Here is a 17,923-nt window from a genome sequence, read left to right on the forward strand (position 1 = left end):
TCTGTGCGCGGAGACTGTGCCAGTAGTGCGCAGCTTAGAGGGAACATTGCATAGGCCCACTAAAAGTTACAAAATAAGCTACTATCAAATACATTTTCTGTAAACACATCAGAAGGTTCTTTATGTGGCAAAAAGTTAGATCTATACAAAATGTTGCAGGGAAACGGAGAAGGAGCTCGTATAGGTTTGAGTTTTATTCACATCTGTTGTGCAGGTACAAATAGCAGAGTGGAAAACTTTATACTTTGTGTTTGCAAACATTAATTTATGAAGATTAATTAACATGAGTGTAGCACAAAGTAAAGGTGAAAGCAGTATTCTGACATGACAGTGCAATCAAAACACATTTTGCCACTACAATCTGTGAATAATTGTGACAAACAACTGTCATTTTAATATTGGACAAACTAGTTGTGCAGCCCTAACCTGAAATATGCTGTTTGTTCTGAATGAAAAACGTTAGTCTTTGGTAAACATTTTAATCCCATTTATAGATGCAATATGTTATTTCAGTTAAGACTGAATGTTACCACACGTTCCCATCATTAGAGCGCATTTAAAGTGTGGAGAAGTCTGTGAAGGTTCTCAGTCATCCAGGTCATTGTAGTCTAAGGAGCTTGCAAAGAAAAGCGTCTGGACTTCTTTGAGTTACTTGAAGACGTTTCACCTCTCATCCGAGAAGCTTCTTCAGTTCTAAGGGTCAAATGGTGGAGAGTCCAAGCTGTATTGAAGAATTTCTAACTTCATGTAGGCTAAACAGCGGCCTAGAATTAGACTCAAAATCCTGCAGTTGCCCAAAATAAAGGGGGCATTAATGTACCAGATTCAACAGAACTCCAGAAATAACTGCTAAGATGGGTCCAACACATCTGAGTTCATGCTGGAGGAACTGTGGGACACACTCTGCCAACCACACTCATATATTGTGGCTCTGCCCTAAACTCTGTGTATTCTGGAGGCAGATATTTGATGCTCTCAAAGACATTTTCCAAGGTAAATATTCCACTAAGTCCTACAGCAGCAGTGTTGGGAAGGATTGCAGAACATATTGACTGCAAAGCCAAAACTTACTTGCTAAATATATGACTCACTGCAGCCCTAAAATGCATAACTATCAGATGGTTAAAACCAGATATAATCTATGGATCCATGTCTGTCTGATGGAACAAATTACATACTCAGACTACAGAAACAAGTCTTTGAGAAACGGTGGGGACCCATGTTACCTTTCCTATTACAATGAAGAACACCACCTAATTTTGTGAGCTCTCTCTCTCTCTCTACACACGCACACACGTGTGTGCTGGACATTCATGGCTGCTTTGTGTAGTTACAGTTGAATAGAGGAAGTGTAGGATGTATCACTGCTGATTCAAAATAACATGTAAGAGTTTGTGGAATGTTCTTTGTCTGTGTGTCTGTATATAAGATGTAAGGGCGGTGGCCACAATTCAGAGATGGTCCTGGTGTTTCACTGGGAAGCTCTCTCCACATTGTAATGTGTTTATTAAACCCGCTTCAAATCAAGCTCACTGGGTGCAGGTTATTGTTAAATTTTCCTCAACAATTTGGCGTTGTCAGGCTGGATTCCTCAGGTGAGTTTTGCTGAATCACTGGTATGCGGTGACTGGCCATCCTGAGGTAAAATTGCCTCAGTCCCACCGTTCCTTTGTTTTCAAAAAGGGGGAACGGCGGGGTGTGCTTCAGCAACTCACACATGCAGGAATTTTTAAAAGAACCAAGAGAGGCACTGCAGAGGATCTGCATCAGTGAGCTGTTTTGATTTGGGAGGGTTTTATACGGGTGTAATTCATGGTTTGTATCACTGCAGTGAAAACTGATGTTACTGATCACGAGAGAGGAACATATGTTAGTGACAAGTTTTTGTGTTGTGTCCCACCTGTATCTACACAGACCCTGTGGTCTATATCATGAGCACCTACACATTAAACAACTGTAACATTATAATGGCATCAAGCTCACACTGAGGCCTGTGGGGCACTATCAGCCAGTGAGACAACAGACAAATTTCAGTGTTTTAACATATGAATATTAAATACTTAAGGGCTACTTGTTTAAACAATGGAGGTGAACGATACATCATCATTTTACATGATAATATCACAGATGATAGACTAAATGAATAGATTTTAGGTGCTTGTGCATTCTTAAAGTCTGATATGTTGAACTGAACTGAGTGTGTCAGCTGTTCAAAGCCTCTCCCAGTCAGTGCTGTTCTCCATGCCTGTCTTACTGCACATGGTGTTATTAGCACAAACACTTTAAAGGTGAACATTTAGGACTTACTGCAAATGTTACTATGTCAAAGTTTCTGTGACTCAAACAGAGGAAATTTTGATTTTTTTATTTCCACACCTAATTTATTTAAAAGTATTTAATAGCATATAAAACCCAAAATATGCTTCGGTTCACATTTAACTCCAGAAAATCATCAATCAAAACATGGATATTACCTGACCACAGATTCGTGGTGATGTCACTGCTCTTTTAACTGTTTGGTGTCTTTGCTTTGTTTGCTGGTTGTAGAAATGGTTTATTTGAGCTTTGAGCTGAGATTCAGAGGTTTCTGTGGACACTGCTCATGTCGGCACTTATATTTCTGACCTTTTCTTATAGCCGATTAAACATGATCTCCTCCCTTTTGCCCCCATTTTTGGTGGTGTAGGCACAAATGATCAGGCATGACATTTTCATAATAAATAAGATACTGCAAATAATTATTTGTGCGATTGAAGTGAATTGAAAATGTGTATGCAATCATACAGTTTTAAAGATTTGGCCTAAATAACGTTGGAGTGAATGAGTCTAAACATGATGACCAAACTAGTGACACACACACACACACACACACACACACACACACACACACACACACACACACACACACACACACACACACACAATGTTATGCCAGTTTCAGCTGAAACTATGTTTCAAACCATATTCTGGGTCTTTAGTTCACCATTTATGAGGTTTCAAGAAGAAAATAAAAGACAGATCTGAATGTTTGAAAATGTTTTGGAAAGATTCTGTAAAGATGAGATGAAAAATACTCAAAGGATAAATTTAATTGGTTTATTATTTAGATAAGGTGAAAAAAGTTAAACAAACAAATAAATGAAGAAAAAAGGCAGAGGAGAGAAAACCCCAACAATCCCCTCTGAGCAAGCACTTGGCGACAGTGGGGAGGAAAAACTGCCTTTAAACGGGCAGAAACCTCCGGCAGAACCAGGCTCAGGAGGGACAGTCAACTGCCGGGACTGGTTGGGGGTTTTAAATGGATGATTCCTCATCGTTTTAAAACATCTTTGGTTGCATTTAAATGTAAAATGGGCAAAATTCATCGTGATCGTGACTCCTCACGTCAGCATGCTTGGTTACCCGACAACATTAAAACGACTTGCAAATATGTTTTAAATGGATGATTCCTCATCCATTTAAAACATCTTTAGTTGCATTTAAATGTAAAATGCGCAAAATTCCTAGCGATCGTGACTCCTCACGTCAGCATGCTTGGTTACCCAACAACATTAAAACGACTTGCAAATATGTTTTAAATGGATGATTCCTCATCCATTTAAAACATCTTTGGTGGAGTTTAAATGTAAAATGTGCAAAATTCCTCACGATCGTGACTCCTCATGTCAGCAGGCTTGGTTAGACGATCACAAAAAAAATGACTCGCAAAGATGTTTTAAATGGATGAGGAATCATCCATTTAAAACATCTTTGGTTGCGTTTAAATGTAAAATGCGCAAAATTCCTCGCGATCGTGACTCCTCACGTCAGCAGGCTTGGTTAGACGATCACAAAAAAATGACTCGCAAAGATGTTTTAAGTGGATGATTCCTCATCCATTTAAAACATCTTTGGTTGGGTTTAAATGTAAAATGCGCAAAATTCCTCGCGATCGTGACTCCTCACGTCAGCATGCTTGGTTAGACGATCACAAAAAAATGACTCGCAAAGATGTTTTACCTGGATGATTCCTCATCCATTTAAAACATCTTTGGTTGCGTTTAAATGTAAAATGCGCAAAATTCGTCGCGATCGTGACTCCTCACATCAGCAGGCTTGGTTAGACGATCACAAAAAAATGACTCGCAAAGATGTTTTAAATGGATGATTCCTCATCCATTTAAAACATCTTTGGTTGCGTTTAAATGTAAAATGCGCAAAATTCCTCGCGATCGTGACTCCTCACGTCAGCATGCTTGGTTAGACGATCACAAAAAATGACTCGCAAAGATGTTTTAAGTGGATGATTCCTCATCCATTTAAAACATCTTTGGTTGGGTTTAAATGTAAAATGCGCAAAATTCCTCGCGATCGTGACTCCTCACGTCAGCATGCTTGGTTAGACGATCACAAAAAATGACTCGCAAAGATGTTTTAAGTGGATGATTCCTCATCCATTTAAAACATCTTTGGTTGGGTTTAAATGTAAAATGCGCAAAATTCCTCGCGATCGTGACTCCTCACGTCAGCAGGCTTGGTTAGACGATCACAAAAAAATGACTCGCAAAGATGTTTTAAATGGATGATTCCTCATCCATTTAAAACATCTTTGGTGGCGTTTAAATGTAAAATGCACAAAATTCCTCGCGATCGTGACTCCTCACGTCAGCATGCTTAGTTAGACGATCACAAAAAAATGACTCGCAAAGATGTTTTAAATTGATGATTCCTCATCCATTTAAAACATCTTTGGTTGCGTTTAAATGTAAAATGCGCAAAATTCGTCGCGATCGTGACTCCTCACGTCAGCAGGCTTGGTTAGACGATCACAAAAAAATGACTCGCAAAGATGTTTTAAATGGATGATTCCTCATCCATTTAAAACATCTTTGGTTGCGTTTAAATGTAAAATGCGCAAAATTCCTCACGATCGTGACTCCTCATGTCAGCAGGCTTGGTTAGACGATCACAAAAAAATGACTCGCAAAGATGTTTTAAATGGATGATTCCTCATCCATTTAAAACATCTTTGGTGGAGTTTAAATGTAAAATGTGCAAAATTCCTCGCGATCGTGACTCCTCACGTCAGCAGGCTTGGTTAGACGATCACAAAAAAATGACTCGCAAATATGTTTAAATGGATGATTCCTCATCCATTTAAAACATCTTTGGTTGCGTTTAAATGTAAAATGCGCAAAGTTCCTCGCGATCGTGACTCCTCACGTCAGCATGCATGGTTAGACGATCACAAAAAAATCACTCGCAAAGATGTTTTAAATGGATGAGGAATCATCCATTTAAAACATCTTTGGTTGCGTTTAAATGTAAAATGCGCAAAATTCCTCGCGATCGTGACTCCTCACGTCAGTATGCTTGGTTAGACGATCACAAAAAAATGACTCGCAAAGATGTTTTACATGGATGATTCCTCATCCATTTAAAACATCTTTGGTGGCGTTTAAATGTAAAATGCGCAAAATTCCTCGTTTTACGCAGGACTCCTCACGTCAGCATGCTTGGTTAGACAATCACAAAAAAATGACTCGCAAAGATGTTTTAAATGGATGAGGAATCATCCATTTAAAACATCTTTGGTGGAGTTTAAATGTAAAATGCGCAAAATTCCTCGCGATCGTGACTCCTCACGTCAGCAGGCTTGGTTAGACGATCACAAAAAAATGACTCGCAAAGATGTTTTAAGTGGATGATTCCTCATCCATTTAAAACATCTTTGGTTGGGTTTAAATGTAAAATGCGCAAAATTCCTCACGATCGTGACTCCTCACGTCAGCAGGCTTGGTTAGACGATCACAAAAAAATGACTCGCAAAGATGTTTTAAATGGATGAGGAATCATCCATTTAAAACATCTTTGGTTGCGTTTAAATGTAAAATGCACAAAATTCCTCGCGATCGTGACTCCTCACGTCAGCAGGCTTGGTTAGACGATCACAAAAAAATGACTCGCAAATATGTTTAAATGGATGATTCCTCATCCATTTAAAACATCTTTGGTTGCGTTTAAATGTAAAATGAGCAAAATTCCTCGCAATCGTGACTCCTCACGTCAGCAGGCTTGGTTAGACGATCACAAAAAAACGACTCGCAAAGATGTTTTAAGTGGATGATTCCTCATCCATTTAAAACATCTTTGGTTGCGTTTAAATGTAAAATGAGCAAAATTCCTCGCGATCGTGACTCCTCACGTCAGCAGGCTTGGTTAGACGATCACAAAAAAATGACTCGCAAAGATGTTTTAAGTGGATGATTCCTCATCCATTTAAAACATCTTTGGTTGCGTTTAAATGTAAAATGCGCAAAATTCCTCGCGATCGTGACTCCTCACGTCAGCAGGCTTGGTTAGACGATCACAAAAAAATGACTCGCAAATATGTTTTAAATGGATGATTCCTCATCCATTTAAAACATCTTTGGTTGCGTTTAAATGTAAAATGCGCAAAATTCTTCACGATCGTGACTCCTCAAGCATGCTTGGTTAGACGATCACAAAAAAATGACTCGCAAAGATGTTTTAAATGGATGATTCCTCATCCATTTAAAACATCTTTGGTTGCGTTTAAATGTAAAATGCGCAAAATTCCTCACGATTGTGACTCCTCACGTCAGCAGGCTTGGTTAGACGATCACAAAAAAATGACTCGCAAAGATGTTTTAAATGGATGATTCCTCATCCATTTAAAACATCTTTGGTTGCGTTTAAATGTAAAATGCGCAAAATTCTTCACGATCGTGACTCCTCAAGCATGCTTGGTTAGACGATCACAAAAAAATGACTCGCAAAGATGTTTTAAATTGATGATTCCTCATCCATTTAAAACATCTTTGGTTGCGTTTAAATGTAAAATGCGCAAAGTTCCTCGCTATCGTGACTCCTCACGTCAGCATGCATGGTTAGACGATCACAAAAAAATGACTCGCAAAGATGTTTTAAATGGATGATTCCTCATCCATTTAAAACATCTTTGGTTGCGTTTAAATGTAAAATGCGCAAAATTCCTCGTTTTACGCAGGACTCCTCACGTCAGCATGCATGGTTAGACGATCACAAAAAAATGACTCGCAAAGATGTTTTAAATGGATGATTCCTCATCCATTTAAAACATCTTTGGTTGCGTTTAAATGTAAAATGCGCAAAATTCCTCGTTTTACGCAGGACTCCTCACGTCAGCATGCTTGGTTAGACAATCACAAAAAAATGACTCGCAAAGATGTTTTAAATGGATGAGGAATCATCCATTTAAAACATCTTTGGTTGCGTTTAAATGTAAAATGCGCAAAATTCCTCGTTTTACGCAGGACTCCTCACGTCAGCAGGCTTGGTTAGACGATCACAAAAAAATGACTCGCAAAGATGTTTTAAGTGGATGATTCCTCATCCATTTAAAACATCTTTGGTGGAGTTTAAATGTAAAATGGGCAAAATTCGTCGTTTTACGCAGGACTCCTCACGTCAGCATGCATCTTTGGCTCTCCAACGGGAGATTGAGAGACCAGCGTTGGACTGGTTTCCTCTCCACTTGGTGACAGTGGGGAGGAAAAACTGCCTGTAAACGAGGACAAACCTCCGGCAGAACCAGGCTCAGGAGGGGACAGTCAACTGCCGGGACTGGTTGGTGGGGTTAACAGAGGTGGAGCAAGACGAGGCTACATCAGGTGAGGAAGCCGTAGCGTCTCTCCTCTGGAACAAGTGGAACCATTTCTTCTTTACCTTACTTTTCCAGGAGCGCTTTTCTTCTCCAGGATGATTTCTCAGCTCGTGGATGGTTTCTGATGCTGCTGCTGAAACGAACTGAAACTTGCTGTTGCTCACCCCTATTTATAGAAAAACATCAAAGGATTCTTAAGATCTATGACATCATCACTCCCTAAGCCAATGAGATTGTCGCTTTGGAGCGTGATGTCACAGGAGGCGGGCCACGCCCCCCGCCGCCATGACAGCTTCAGCTATGGTTCGTACGTGTTGTGTAGTCGGTTGCAACGTTAGATCTCACGATCGTGAAGGCAAGAAACTGGATAATGGGCTCTTTTCATCGTTTTCCATCCTGGCGGCGACGTGAGGGATCCCATGTATCCGATATCACCAAACAAAGACGCCAGGCATGGATTGCAGCGGTGAGACGAGCGGATATCGAGTTCCGTGCAATCTCCAGCTTTTTGTTGGTTTGCTCGCGGCATTTTCTCTCCGGTGAGTTCTAAATTAATTCATATCACTATTAAAAGGCTTTTAGTGTTTTTTCTCAATGCGCTGCGGTCATAGATAATGAGATAAAACATGCTAACGTGTGATGCTGCACAACCACGTCATGTCGACTGAGTAGCTTTTGATTTGGCATTATTTCAGGCAAACCAGCATATGAAATGGATGTAACAAATCCAGACTGGGCACCAACACTGGGGCACGACGACAAACCTGTGTCAGACTCGGACCGGCACGCAAGGCGTATGCAACGGAAGCGAAAAAGAGCACCCATTGCAGGTAAACACCCCCCCTCCAAAAACATACTAAATTGCTCTTATGGTACACTAATCCACACATAACTTAAAGATGAATCACACACATGTCATTGGAATATTGGTGTACATTAACCTTTTGTCTATGTACTATTTTTATCTTACAGGCTTGATGATCGATGAAGGTCTGACAGAAGAACAACAACAAAATAAACATGTCATGGAGGCAGTGGACAGCAATTGTGTTGGACAAGTGGAGGTTGACGTACCAGCTGCAAATGTGGACAGTGGTGATGGAGTGACAGCGTCACGGAAGCTGAAGGGCAGACGAAGGATTGTGTGTGCAGTCAACAGGGCAGAGCAGAAATAAACCGGCTGTTGGAGGAGAACAGACTGCTTCGAGCACAGTTGCAAAAGACAGAGCTGAATGAAACTTTCTTAAAGGACGATACCGAAAAAGTAAGATATTACACTGGACTACATTGTTATGCTGTCTTAATGTCCCTCTTCAACACTGTCAAAGATTTCCTGCCAATATCAAAGAAACTGACAGGTTTCCAAATGCTCTTACTCACACTAATGCGTCTGAGACTTGATCTTCCAGTCCAGCATCTTTTCATCTATTCGATGTGTCCCACAAAACACTGTCTTCTGTCTTCACCGATACCATTGATGTTTTGTATGCCCGCTTAGGAGCACTGGTGCACTGGCTTGAGAGGCACTGTCTGCAGGCGACAATGCCTCCACAGTTTACTGAAACTTTTGGAAAACGAGTAGCCATCATTGTTGACTGTTTTGAGATTCGAACAGAAAGACCATCTAATTTAAAGGCACGCGCACAAACATACTCTCATTACAAGGGTACACACACCATAAAATACCTCATCGGGATTACACCCCATGGAGCTATTTCTTTCATTTCCAGGGGATGGGGGGGTCGTGCATCAGATAAACACATCACAGAGAGATGTGGCATTCTTCAAAAGCTGTTACCAGGGGACGTAGTATTGGCTGACAGAGGCTTTGACATCAGAGATGCTGCAGGAATGATGTGTGCGCAGGTCAAGATTCCAGCTTTCACAAAAGGCTACGACGTGCCCACCTGAGAATTCACGTTGAGCGAGTAACAGGTAGTTTGCGCAACAAGTTCAAAATGTTACACACTACAATGCCAATCCGATTACTCTTATCATGTGACGATTGATAAGATCGTTAAGGTTTGCTGTGTTTTTGTTAATATGTGCCCCAGTGTTGTTGTCAAACCAGGGCCAAATGACACTTGCTCCTGTTGAGTATTCTTAAAGCTGTTTTTTTGGATGTACAGTACATTGTAAATAGTTGTACTTTGTGTGAAGTTGTTTTAATAAAACAAAAAAGAATAGTATATTTGTTTGTTTTTCTTTATTATAGATCTATTCACATGTACACAGCAATCACATAAAAATGAAATGCAAACTATTTACATCGCACCACACAGCTGTCATCAATCTTTAACCACAACATGAAACATTACAGGCTATTTAGAGCAGCACGTTGTTTCGAGAAGTATTTCCCAACAAGTTCAGGAAGGCACAGTTTACGAAAGAAGTCTTGTGCTTGCTTTAAGCGCGGTTTCCAGAAATCCACAGCAGGGAAGACGCGAATCACAGCAAGGTCTCTCTGTGTCCACACAACGAGGTCACAGTGGTTGGCGCCCGTAACAATTTTTTCAAAGTACCGTCTCTTGGCGTCTTGCACAATCGGTCGCGATACAGCCCTTTGTCTTTTGCGCTGATTTTGAGCATGGTTCTGGCAGTCCCGAATCCAACACTCCAACACTGTGTGCTTGTTTTGCTTTCTGGCCTACTGACATGGCGCCGCGATCCCACAATGCACTGCGGCGTGACGTCAACTCCAAAGCCCTATTTTTTTTTAAACTGTTTTCAAACTTAACTTAAAATTTCAGTGTTTTATTTGTATATTTGTATATTGCAAAATCACAATAATCTTCCAATTTAGAACTACAAGTAAAAAAAATTTATTTTCATAAACCACGCAGAGCCGCACCATAAGGACTAAAGAGCCGCGTGCGGTTGCCGACCCCTGATCTAAAGGGTTTAACAAAAAGCTTCCTGCTGGAAAATGAAATGTCCCCACTGGGCGATCGTGGCTCAAGAGTTAGGAGTTTGCCTTGTAATCGGAAGGTTCCTGGTTTGAGCCCCGGCTTGGACAGTCTTGGTCGTTGTGTCCTTGGGTAAGACACTTCACCCGTTGCCTACTGGTGGTGGTCAGAGAGCTGGTGGCATCAGTATCCGGCAGCCTCGCCTCTGTTAGTGAAAGTGAAACATGCTTTCATCTGTTTTTGGTAATGTGCTGGAAAAGCTTGAAAATCGACCTTGAATGTGCTTAAAAAGTGTTTGAATTTGACCCTGAAAAATGTGTATGAACCCTGCATATATTGCAGTATTTACAGTTTATAGCAGGACTTTCATGGCAACAGCTAATCTTTATTTTGTTTACTGGGAAATGAAATGCTGCCAATTCACAAAGCTGTGTTTCAGCTGCACTTCCTGTTGTAGACTTGTGATGCACACAGGCTCTGTTCCAGCACTCAGCATGTTCTTCCTTATTTTCTCCACCAGGGGGAGTTCCTCAACTATGACATCCTGATAGGAGTGAACCAGGGAGAGGGGCTGAAGTTTGTGGACGACAGTGAGGACAACGACGGCATCTCAGCTGCGGCGTTCGACTACACCATCTCCAACTTTGTTGACAACCTCTACGGATACCCAGAGGGTGAGGACGCCACCTCTGTACACTGCCACTTTTTCAGTTATTCCATTTTACAGCCTCCTCTCACTTAACTCCATTTTGCAGCATCATCAGGTTTTGTCTTATTAGGAGCCGCGTTTGTTGATCTGTTAGTTTTTTTCTGTTTACTGTAATAAATGGATTAAAATAAACGGATAATCATCAAAATGACAAATGTGGACAATTATCAAAGCTTACATTACAGTTCTGACAGCTTGAGTTCACATGAATTTTCAAAAGAATATAAAAACCTGTGAAAGTGCTTTAAGCGTTTAAAACATGCGAGTAAAGAATGGAATCAGTAACATGTGAGCCCAGTGAAGTGCATCAAACAAGACAAGCGTGCTAAAGAGAGCCACTCATCCACATCACGGCGTGTCTGCGCCTTAACCTTTGAGGCTCTGTGGGCAGTAATGCTATCATCCCCCAGGTAGTCGGCTCCCAGTCTCAGCGTCGCTGTTTCTGACAGATCGGCCTGCGAACCCCTCACAGCCGGACCACAGTCACAGTACAGACATGTTTGGATAATGCAGCCATGCTTCCTCTCTGCTGCCTGTCACTCGTTCTGTTATCTGAAAGACTTTTTTTTCCTCTCTAGATTTTTCACTCGCTTCCTGGCTCTTGGTTCATCTCACCAACATTTGCTTTGGTTTCATATCTTTTGATCAGACCGATCTCTTAAAAAATGTCTTGCACTGCTGTTACTTTACTCTTAGCAGTTTTTCACTTTTATCTTTCTTCCCCCTCCTTTTGTCTCCTCCTGTGCTTCTTCACCAGGCAAAGACATCCTGAGGGAGACCATTAAGTTCATGTACACAGACTGGGCGGACAGGGACAACGGAGACATGCGGCGGAAGACTCTGTTGGCCCTGTTTACGGACCACCAGTGGGTGGCACCAGCTGTGGCCACTGCCAAACTCCATGCTGAGTTTCAGTCCCCAGTTTACTTTTACACGTTCTACCACCACTGCCAGACGGAGACGCGGCCTGAGTGGGCCGACGCCGCGCACGGAGACGAGATACCTTACGTGTTCGGCGTACCGATGATCGGTGCCACAGACCTGTTCCCGTGCAACTTCTCCAAGAACGATGTGATGCTGAGCGCTGTGGTCATGACTTACTGGACTAACTTCGCAAAGACTGGGTAGGCCTCATGTCGTAGTGTAAACTGTACACGTTACTGTATGTTCTCTGACAGCCTTCTAGTCATCTTGAATACTTGAATCTGGGTTGCTAGTTTAATTCTCGTGTGGCTTTGAAGAATTGAACATACTGGTTCACCAAAAGCATCCAGATCCCAGAGCAGCCGGTTGGTCTTAGATAGTTTAAAGGCTGCACAGAGAATGGGCCTCCTGTCTGTATTCAGTGTATTGATGCCACATGTTACTTATAATGGAGACTGAATATAACTTTGAACTGAAACGTTTAACCTTTATGCTCCACCAGGGACCCCAACCTGCCCGTCCCTCAGGACACCAAGTTCATTCATACCAAGCCCAACCGCTTCGAGGAGGTCATCTGGACCAAGTTCAACTCGAAGGACAAGCAGTACCTTCACATCGGTTTGAAACCTCGTGTCAGAGACAACTACAGAGCTAACAAAGTGGCCTTTTGGCTGGAATTAGTCCCTCATCTTCACAGCCTGCACGACGTGCTCTTTCCCACCACTACGCGCTCCCCTGCAGGCCGTGATCCCGGCACCACGAGGCCTCGAACCACTCGTCATCCTTACCCTACCTTCCCGTCAGATCCCGAGCCCGAGGGCTCAGAGCGCCCGCCCCAGGACCTCTTTCCCGGAGACACCCGCGACTACTCTACTCTCATTTGACACGCCTCCCTCCTGTTCTTCTCTAAAAATTCCCGATCTGCTGAGCAGTTTGGAGGGGGGAGGCGTACACTAAACATATAACTATGAAAACACTGATATCTTTCATTCTACCAGCATTTTTAGGTGCCAAGTAAGTACTGCTGTGTTTCATTTCTCATCGAGGGAGCAGAAAAACGAAAGAAAAATAAAGTATCGCTATTTACCGTCAACTAACAGAGTTCTGTCATGTTCTCGTGACAAAGTGCCAAACTGGCCTCAGTCGTGTTTTTCTTTCTTTCATCTTCTCTTTTTTTGTTGTTTTGTTTGAAGCATTTGTTTAATTGTTGTTTTTTATTGTGTGGAAATAATTTTTCTGAAAATATAGATATAGAGAAATGATATTATATATAGTTCTATATAAAATGTGTACAAAGGAGAAAGTATATAAAAGGGTTTTCTCAGTGGGGGATCTATGCATGAATTATTTTTAAAGACGCGGGGAAAAGGACACTGTACCTGTCGATGCACATTTCCCAAGACTAAACGAGTCATATCGCTCCATGTTTGCTACTTTTGGTTTTTGGTTTTCTCCCGCAGAGTAAGAGCATCGCAGGAGCTCCTGAAGTCAAACGACGCCTCCCAGCACTCATTTATTAAAACGGAGTCGATGCCAAAAGTCTTAAACGTTAGAATCAAAGCAACAGCTGTGAACTCAGTCATGGTGTCATGTGCAGCCTTCATCTTACTGTCACTACTTTTTCATTTTAGGGTACGTGAGGTAAAGCGTCCGTCGATGTAGCTTGATTGTACAAAATTATTTTTCTACGTTATTAACAAAACAGAGCAGAGACTGATGCTGCTCCTGTCTGACCCCCTTATGTCGTGTGTGTGTGTGTGTGTGTGTGTGTGTGTGTGTGTGTGTGTGTGTGTGTGTGTGTGTGTGTGTGTGTGTGAATGGCAGTCGCTGTGTGAGTGTGATATCACATCTGCATCACTCAAGCGTAGGCGGGCCCGCGTCAGACAACAATAAACAAAAAGCAGAAAAAGGCCAACAGTAAAAACTCAGACTCCAGCATGAGCTCCTTCCTGCTGCTTAACCAATCACCTTCCTCCATATCATCACTGCTCCCTCCCTCCTCCTCTCTCCATCCTACACCACCTTTGTTATTTAACACCGACCCCCCCAATCTGATAATCAGACAAATTCCCAAACACCTGACTTCACTGTGTCGACACCGTTCCTGACTATTTCTGACCTCAGGTCAGCTCTGCTATTATCCTCACATTAAGGGTTCGTTCACCTGCCTGCAGATGATCTGTGAGCTCGTCGGTTGTAAATTAAACTCTAAGCACACTGAGGGTAACCGGGAGGCGTTCAGGGCCTGCAGTGCAGAGCTGCAACATGACAAAAAGGGATGGGGGCTCAGATCTCCTGAACAGGGTGGAAACAACACGGTGGGTTTGTGCTGTTTGTGATTCCTGCTCCGTCACTCTGGTGGAGACGACTGCAGCTCAGCAGCGCTCCCTGCTGATCCTCTGATGAAGATGTCAACAGTATGTAAACTGAGCTGATGTGCTGCTGTTTGAGCCCACGTGGTAGCGTACGTCCAGTATGGGAGAACTTAGTCACCGGTGCTGTCTTTGCTTGTGCTCTAGCTTTAGCCTGTTTGATTGTTTGTTTTCTATTTTATTACTGCCTAAAAGGGGAGGTGGGGGAAACACATGCCTGACTTCTCCTGTCAGAGGTTTTGTAAGCTCACTGGAAGGGAAACGTGCACAATGTAAATCATAAAACAACTGACTGGGGCTGTGCTGCAGGTGGATCAGTGCTGTGGACAGTAGCTGTGGAAAAGAGACTGGACAAAGACTCTCAGCCTTAAATACAGGACAGAGGATGATCCGATCATCTTTCAGCTAACAGTGTCGAGCAGAAGGACGGCCGGCTGATGCGTCCGTACGAACCCTTTTGTACTCACTCCTGTGTATAAGGAGGCGGCGAGGGGTTGTGTAGTTAACCTCAGCACCACACAGCTACAGCAGAGGAGAGAACACAAACGAGTCCTTTCATTCGGCTCTGTTCTTTCTCCTTGTCTGTTTTATAAGCTAACACTAGAGGGCGCCATTGTGGCACATTCAGCGCTCACTCTGAGGTCACTGGACAGAGAAGAAAATACCAAACTGGGAGACGGATGGAGACGAAACATCTGGAAGATCAGAACTGTACATTTTTGAGTGTAAGAAGAAAAACAGACAAAATATTTGTAAATATTAAGTTTCTTGTTTATTTTATGTTTTGTTTGTTTGTTTTTTGGAGTGAATGAATGATATGCTTATTTTGTGATGACAAAAGACAACAGGTGCAGTTTGTAATGAGAAGAAAAAAATGGCCGTTAGCTTGAGGTTTCAAATGAGTTCATCCTTACCACCGATCAGTTTTGTCTTTGTTTCTTCAACATTTATTTTATTTTTGTCATAACGTTGATCGTTATCATGTGACCATCCTGTAGCAGGAAGGTCGCTGTAGCAGAAGTCATCTCCACTGAAGCCCCCTCACAGCAGAGGGCCAGTCATGCTGTTTATTAGGATTTGCTAGTTTTCAGTGAGAAAAAACATTTTCATCAAGTTTTAAATCCTTTCGTTGCTCTTTTCTCTGCGATTGTCATAAAATCGTCGTCCTCTTTTCAAGCCTTAGCTCGCTTTTATTTTGAAATATGAGTCTTGTGATCAGAGATGAATCTGTGCTGCATGATGTGCGTAACATCAGAGCGATAAAAGCCAGCTTTGCCTTTCAGTGATTCGCAGTAAGGACATAAATGACCTAAACTGAGACTGAAAAAAGTGCAGTCAGTTAAATGTTAGCTCACCTAACATGTAGCAGTGTTTACATGTAGCCATGTTTGACAGACTCCAGGGCTTTGATACCATAAGATGCCTCATATCCTCACAGACTCATGAGATCACACAGGTGGTCTGACCTGCTCGTGTCACACTGTGCTGTCTGTCTGTCTGTCCGTTGTTTTTCTCCTGCAGTGATGTTATGTAGCAGAAAAACAGTTGGATGCTGGAAAAGTGCAGAGCGATGGGTGACGTGTGGAGAACATCACAGTCTGTGTGTGTTCAACAGCTGTTAGAGCCACACTTTGTCCTTTCTGTGGTATAACTGCTGGATTTATTTTATTCCAACACTTAGAAACTGTCAGCAAAGCAAAACTTCATGATTGGATGATCCTGTGTCACGTCCACAGTGTCAAACGTGCACAGAGACAGTGACACCCACAGAGAAACCCTCAGCTTGGTGTCCATTGCAAATCTGCACCTGTTGTCTTCTTTCTACTTTCTTTGTTGAACTCAGAAACTCGAGACTTGAGATGAAGAAAAATGTTAAATAATGGAATAAAAAAAGATGATTATTAAAAAAAGTAAAGTAAAATTATATAAATAAATGAGGTGATGATATTTCTGTTTACTTTAGAAGTTATTATACACTGTATGCTGTGATTCTGATCTGGGAAACATTAAAGACATTCATAGCCAGACTGCTGACTTTGTGTTTTTATTCAGTCGCCTAAAGAGAAAACACCTTCGGGATTTCTTCATTTAGAAAGAAGACCAAAAAAAACTAAAAAATTCAAAATTGAATTGAATTAACAGAAGTGCAGTAAGAAACGATTTAGCCCATCCTGATTTCTTAGCTGTTTGCATATTTGCCACACTTACGTGTTTCAGATCATGAAGAACATTTTTATGATAGATAAAGATGACCAGAGTCAGTGTAAAATAAAGCTTTTACATGTATTGCTGGGAGGTCGGCAGCTCCCTCCACTGCTTGGCCCTCTGTGAAAAACAACTGGGATCCAGCTTCCCTGTGATGCTGAATTATATAAGCGGAAGAACATAAATAGATAGAAGGATGGATGATTGTATTTTGTGTACAATTGTTGAAGTGTAAAAAGGGTTGGCCCTCCGTGGTGCCCTAAGCAAAGTTTGATTTTTGGAGCCCTTTAATAGTGCCAATAATACTGATTAATGATCACCTACTATAAATGTATTTCATTTTCTAATGTTGATGTTGTTGTAATCCACAGTGAAAAATGTCATAAAAACAGAGAGAAACAATAGATCAAACCTGAGAGCTGCACAGTTGCAGCAGTGTGGTTTACGTCATTCTGTTGTCAGCCTGTTTTACACATCGGTGGTTTCTTATTGACATGTAAAAAGATCTGAAATCGTAGTAAATTCAGCTGCTATTGTGGGCTGGGGATGATTTACACTTAACATTTTAATAACTGGGTACTGAATGTCATAGGCCCAATGTTCCCTCTAATTTTTCACGTGTCTGAGCGAACACACAAACTCCCTGAGCGATCCCTTGGACCACTGAGCGACATCAGACGTGTGCACTGTGGTCACGCCGGCATCGAATCCATCCAAGTTACATGGTTTATTAAAAGAATCAAATTACAGCGTTTACATTTATGTTAGACTACTTTTAATTAACTGCTTTAGCCCATTTACCATGAAAATGTAAAAAAAAATCTTGTTCATGACCTGTGCAGTATGTTAACACTATTGGAAGTAAAAATAACTTGAACTCCAATTTCGAAAACACAACTTTCTTTTTTCTTTTATACAGCTCTGACTTGTATCATGAGTCTGTGGTCTGGGAGAGAGTCCTGTAACTCTCTGTCTACAAAATATAGTAAATAATGACCAATGCTGAGCAATTAATTATATAGTTACTTCTTCAAAAAAGTAACTCAGTTTGGCAAACAAAGTTTTTTGCAGCTATTTTTTTAAATGCAGCCAAGGCGTTTTTAAATAAACATTTCAAACTATTTACAGAACAATCAGCTGTTCTGCATCAAATCTGATGCCA

The 17,923-nt window shown here is 41.6% G+C and overlaps 1 protein-coding gene across 3 annotated transcripts; it reads left to right on the top strand.

Moving 5' to 3' along the window:
- The first annotated feature begins 7,895 nt into the window (after positions 1-7,895).
- Positions 7,896-16,583, top strand: LOC145419396 (neuroligin-2-like). 3 transcript variants are annotated; one of them, XM_080299843.1, is made up of 6 exons: positions 7,896-8,184; positions 8,341-8,475; positions 8,618-8,909; positions 11,072-11,225; positions 12,018-12,384; positions 12,687-16,583. In XM_080299843.1, exons 5-6 carry the CDS (start codon positions 12,050-12,052, stop codon positions 13,066-13,068), a joined length of 717 nt encoding a protein of 238 aa, XP_080155969.1. In that variant the 5' UTR covers positions 7,896-8,184; positions 8,341-8,475; positions 8,618-8,909; positions 11,072-11,225; positions 12,018-12,049; the 3' UTR covers positions 13,069-16,583. The 3 variants fall into 3 exon arrangements, with proteins under 3 accessions (XP_080155969.1, XP_080155970.1, XP_080155971.1); XM_080299844.1 differs by having other exon boundaries at positions 7,907-8,111; XM_080299845.1 differs by lacking the exon at positions 8,341-8,475 and having other exon boundaries at positions 7,907-8,111.
- The last annotated feature ends 1,340 nt before the right edge of the window (positions 16,584-17,923 follow it).

This window comes from Astatotilapia calliptera, chromosome 3 (assembly GCF_964374335.1).
Source record: "Astatotilapia calliptera chromosome 3, fAstCal68.1, whole genome shotgun sequence".
Taxonomy (NCBI): domain Eukaryota; kingdom Metazoa; phylum Chordata; class Actinopteri; order Cichliformes; family Cichlidae; genus Astatotilapia; species Astatotilapia calliptera.

Coding starts and splice junctions, on each gene's coding strand:
- LOC145419396 (XM_080299843.1), top strand. CDS start 12,050: ATGTACACAGACTGGGCGGACAGGGACAACGGAGACATGCGGCGGAAG. Junction 12,385..12,686: donor ACTAACTTCGCAAAGACTGG/GTAGGCCTCATG, acceptor ATGCTCCACCAG/GGACCCCAACCTGCCCGTCC.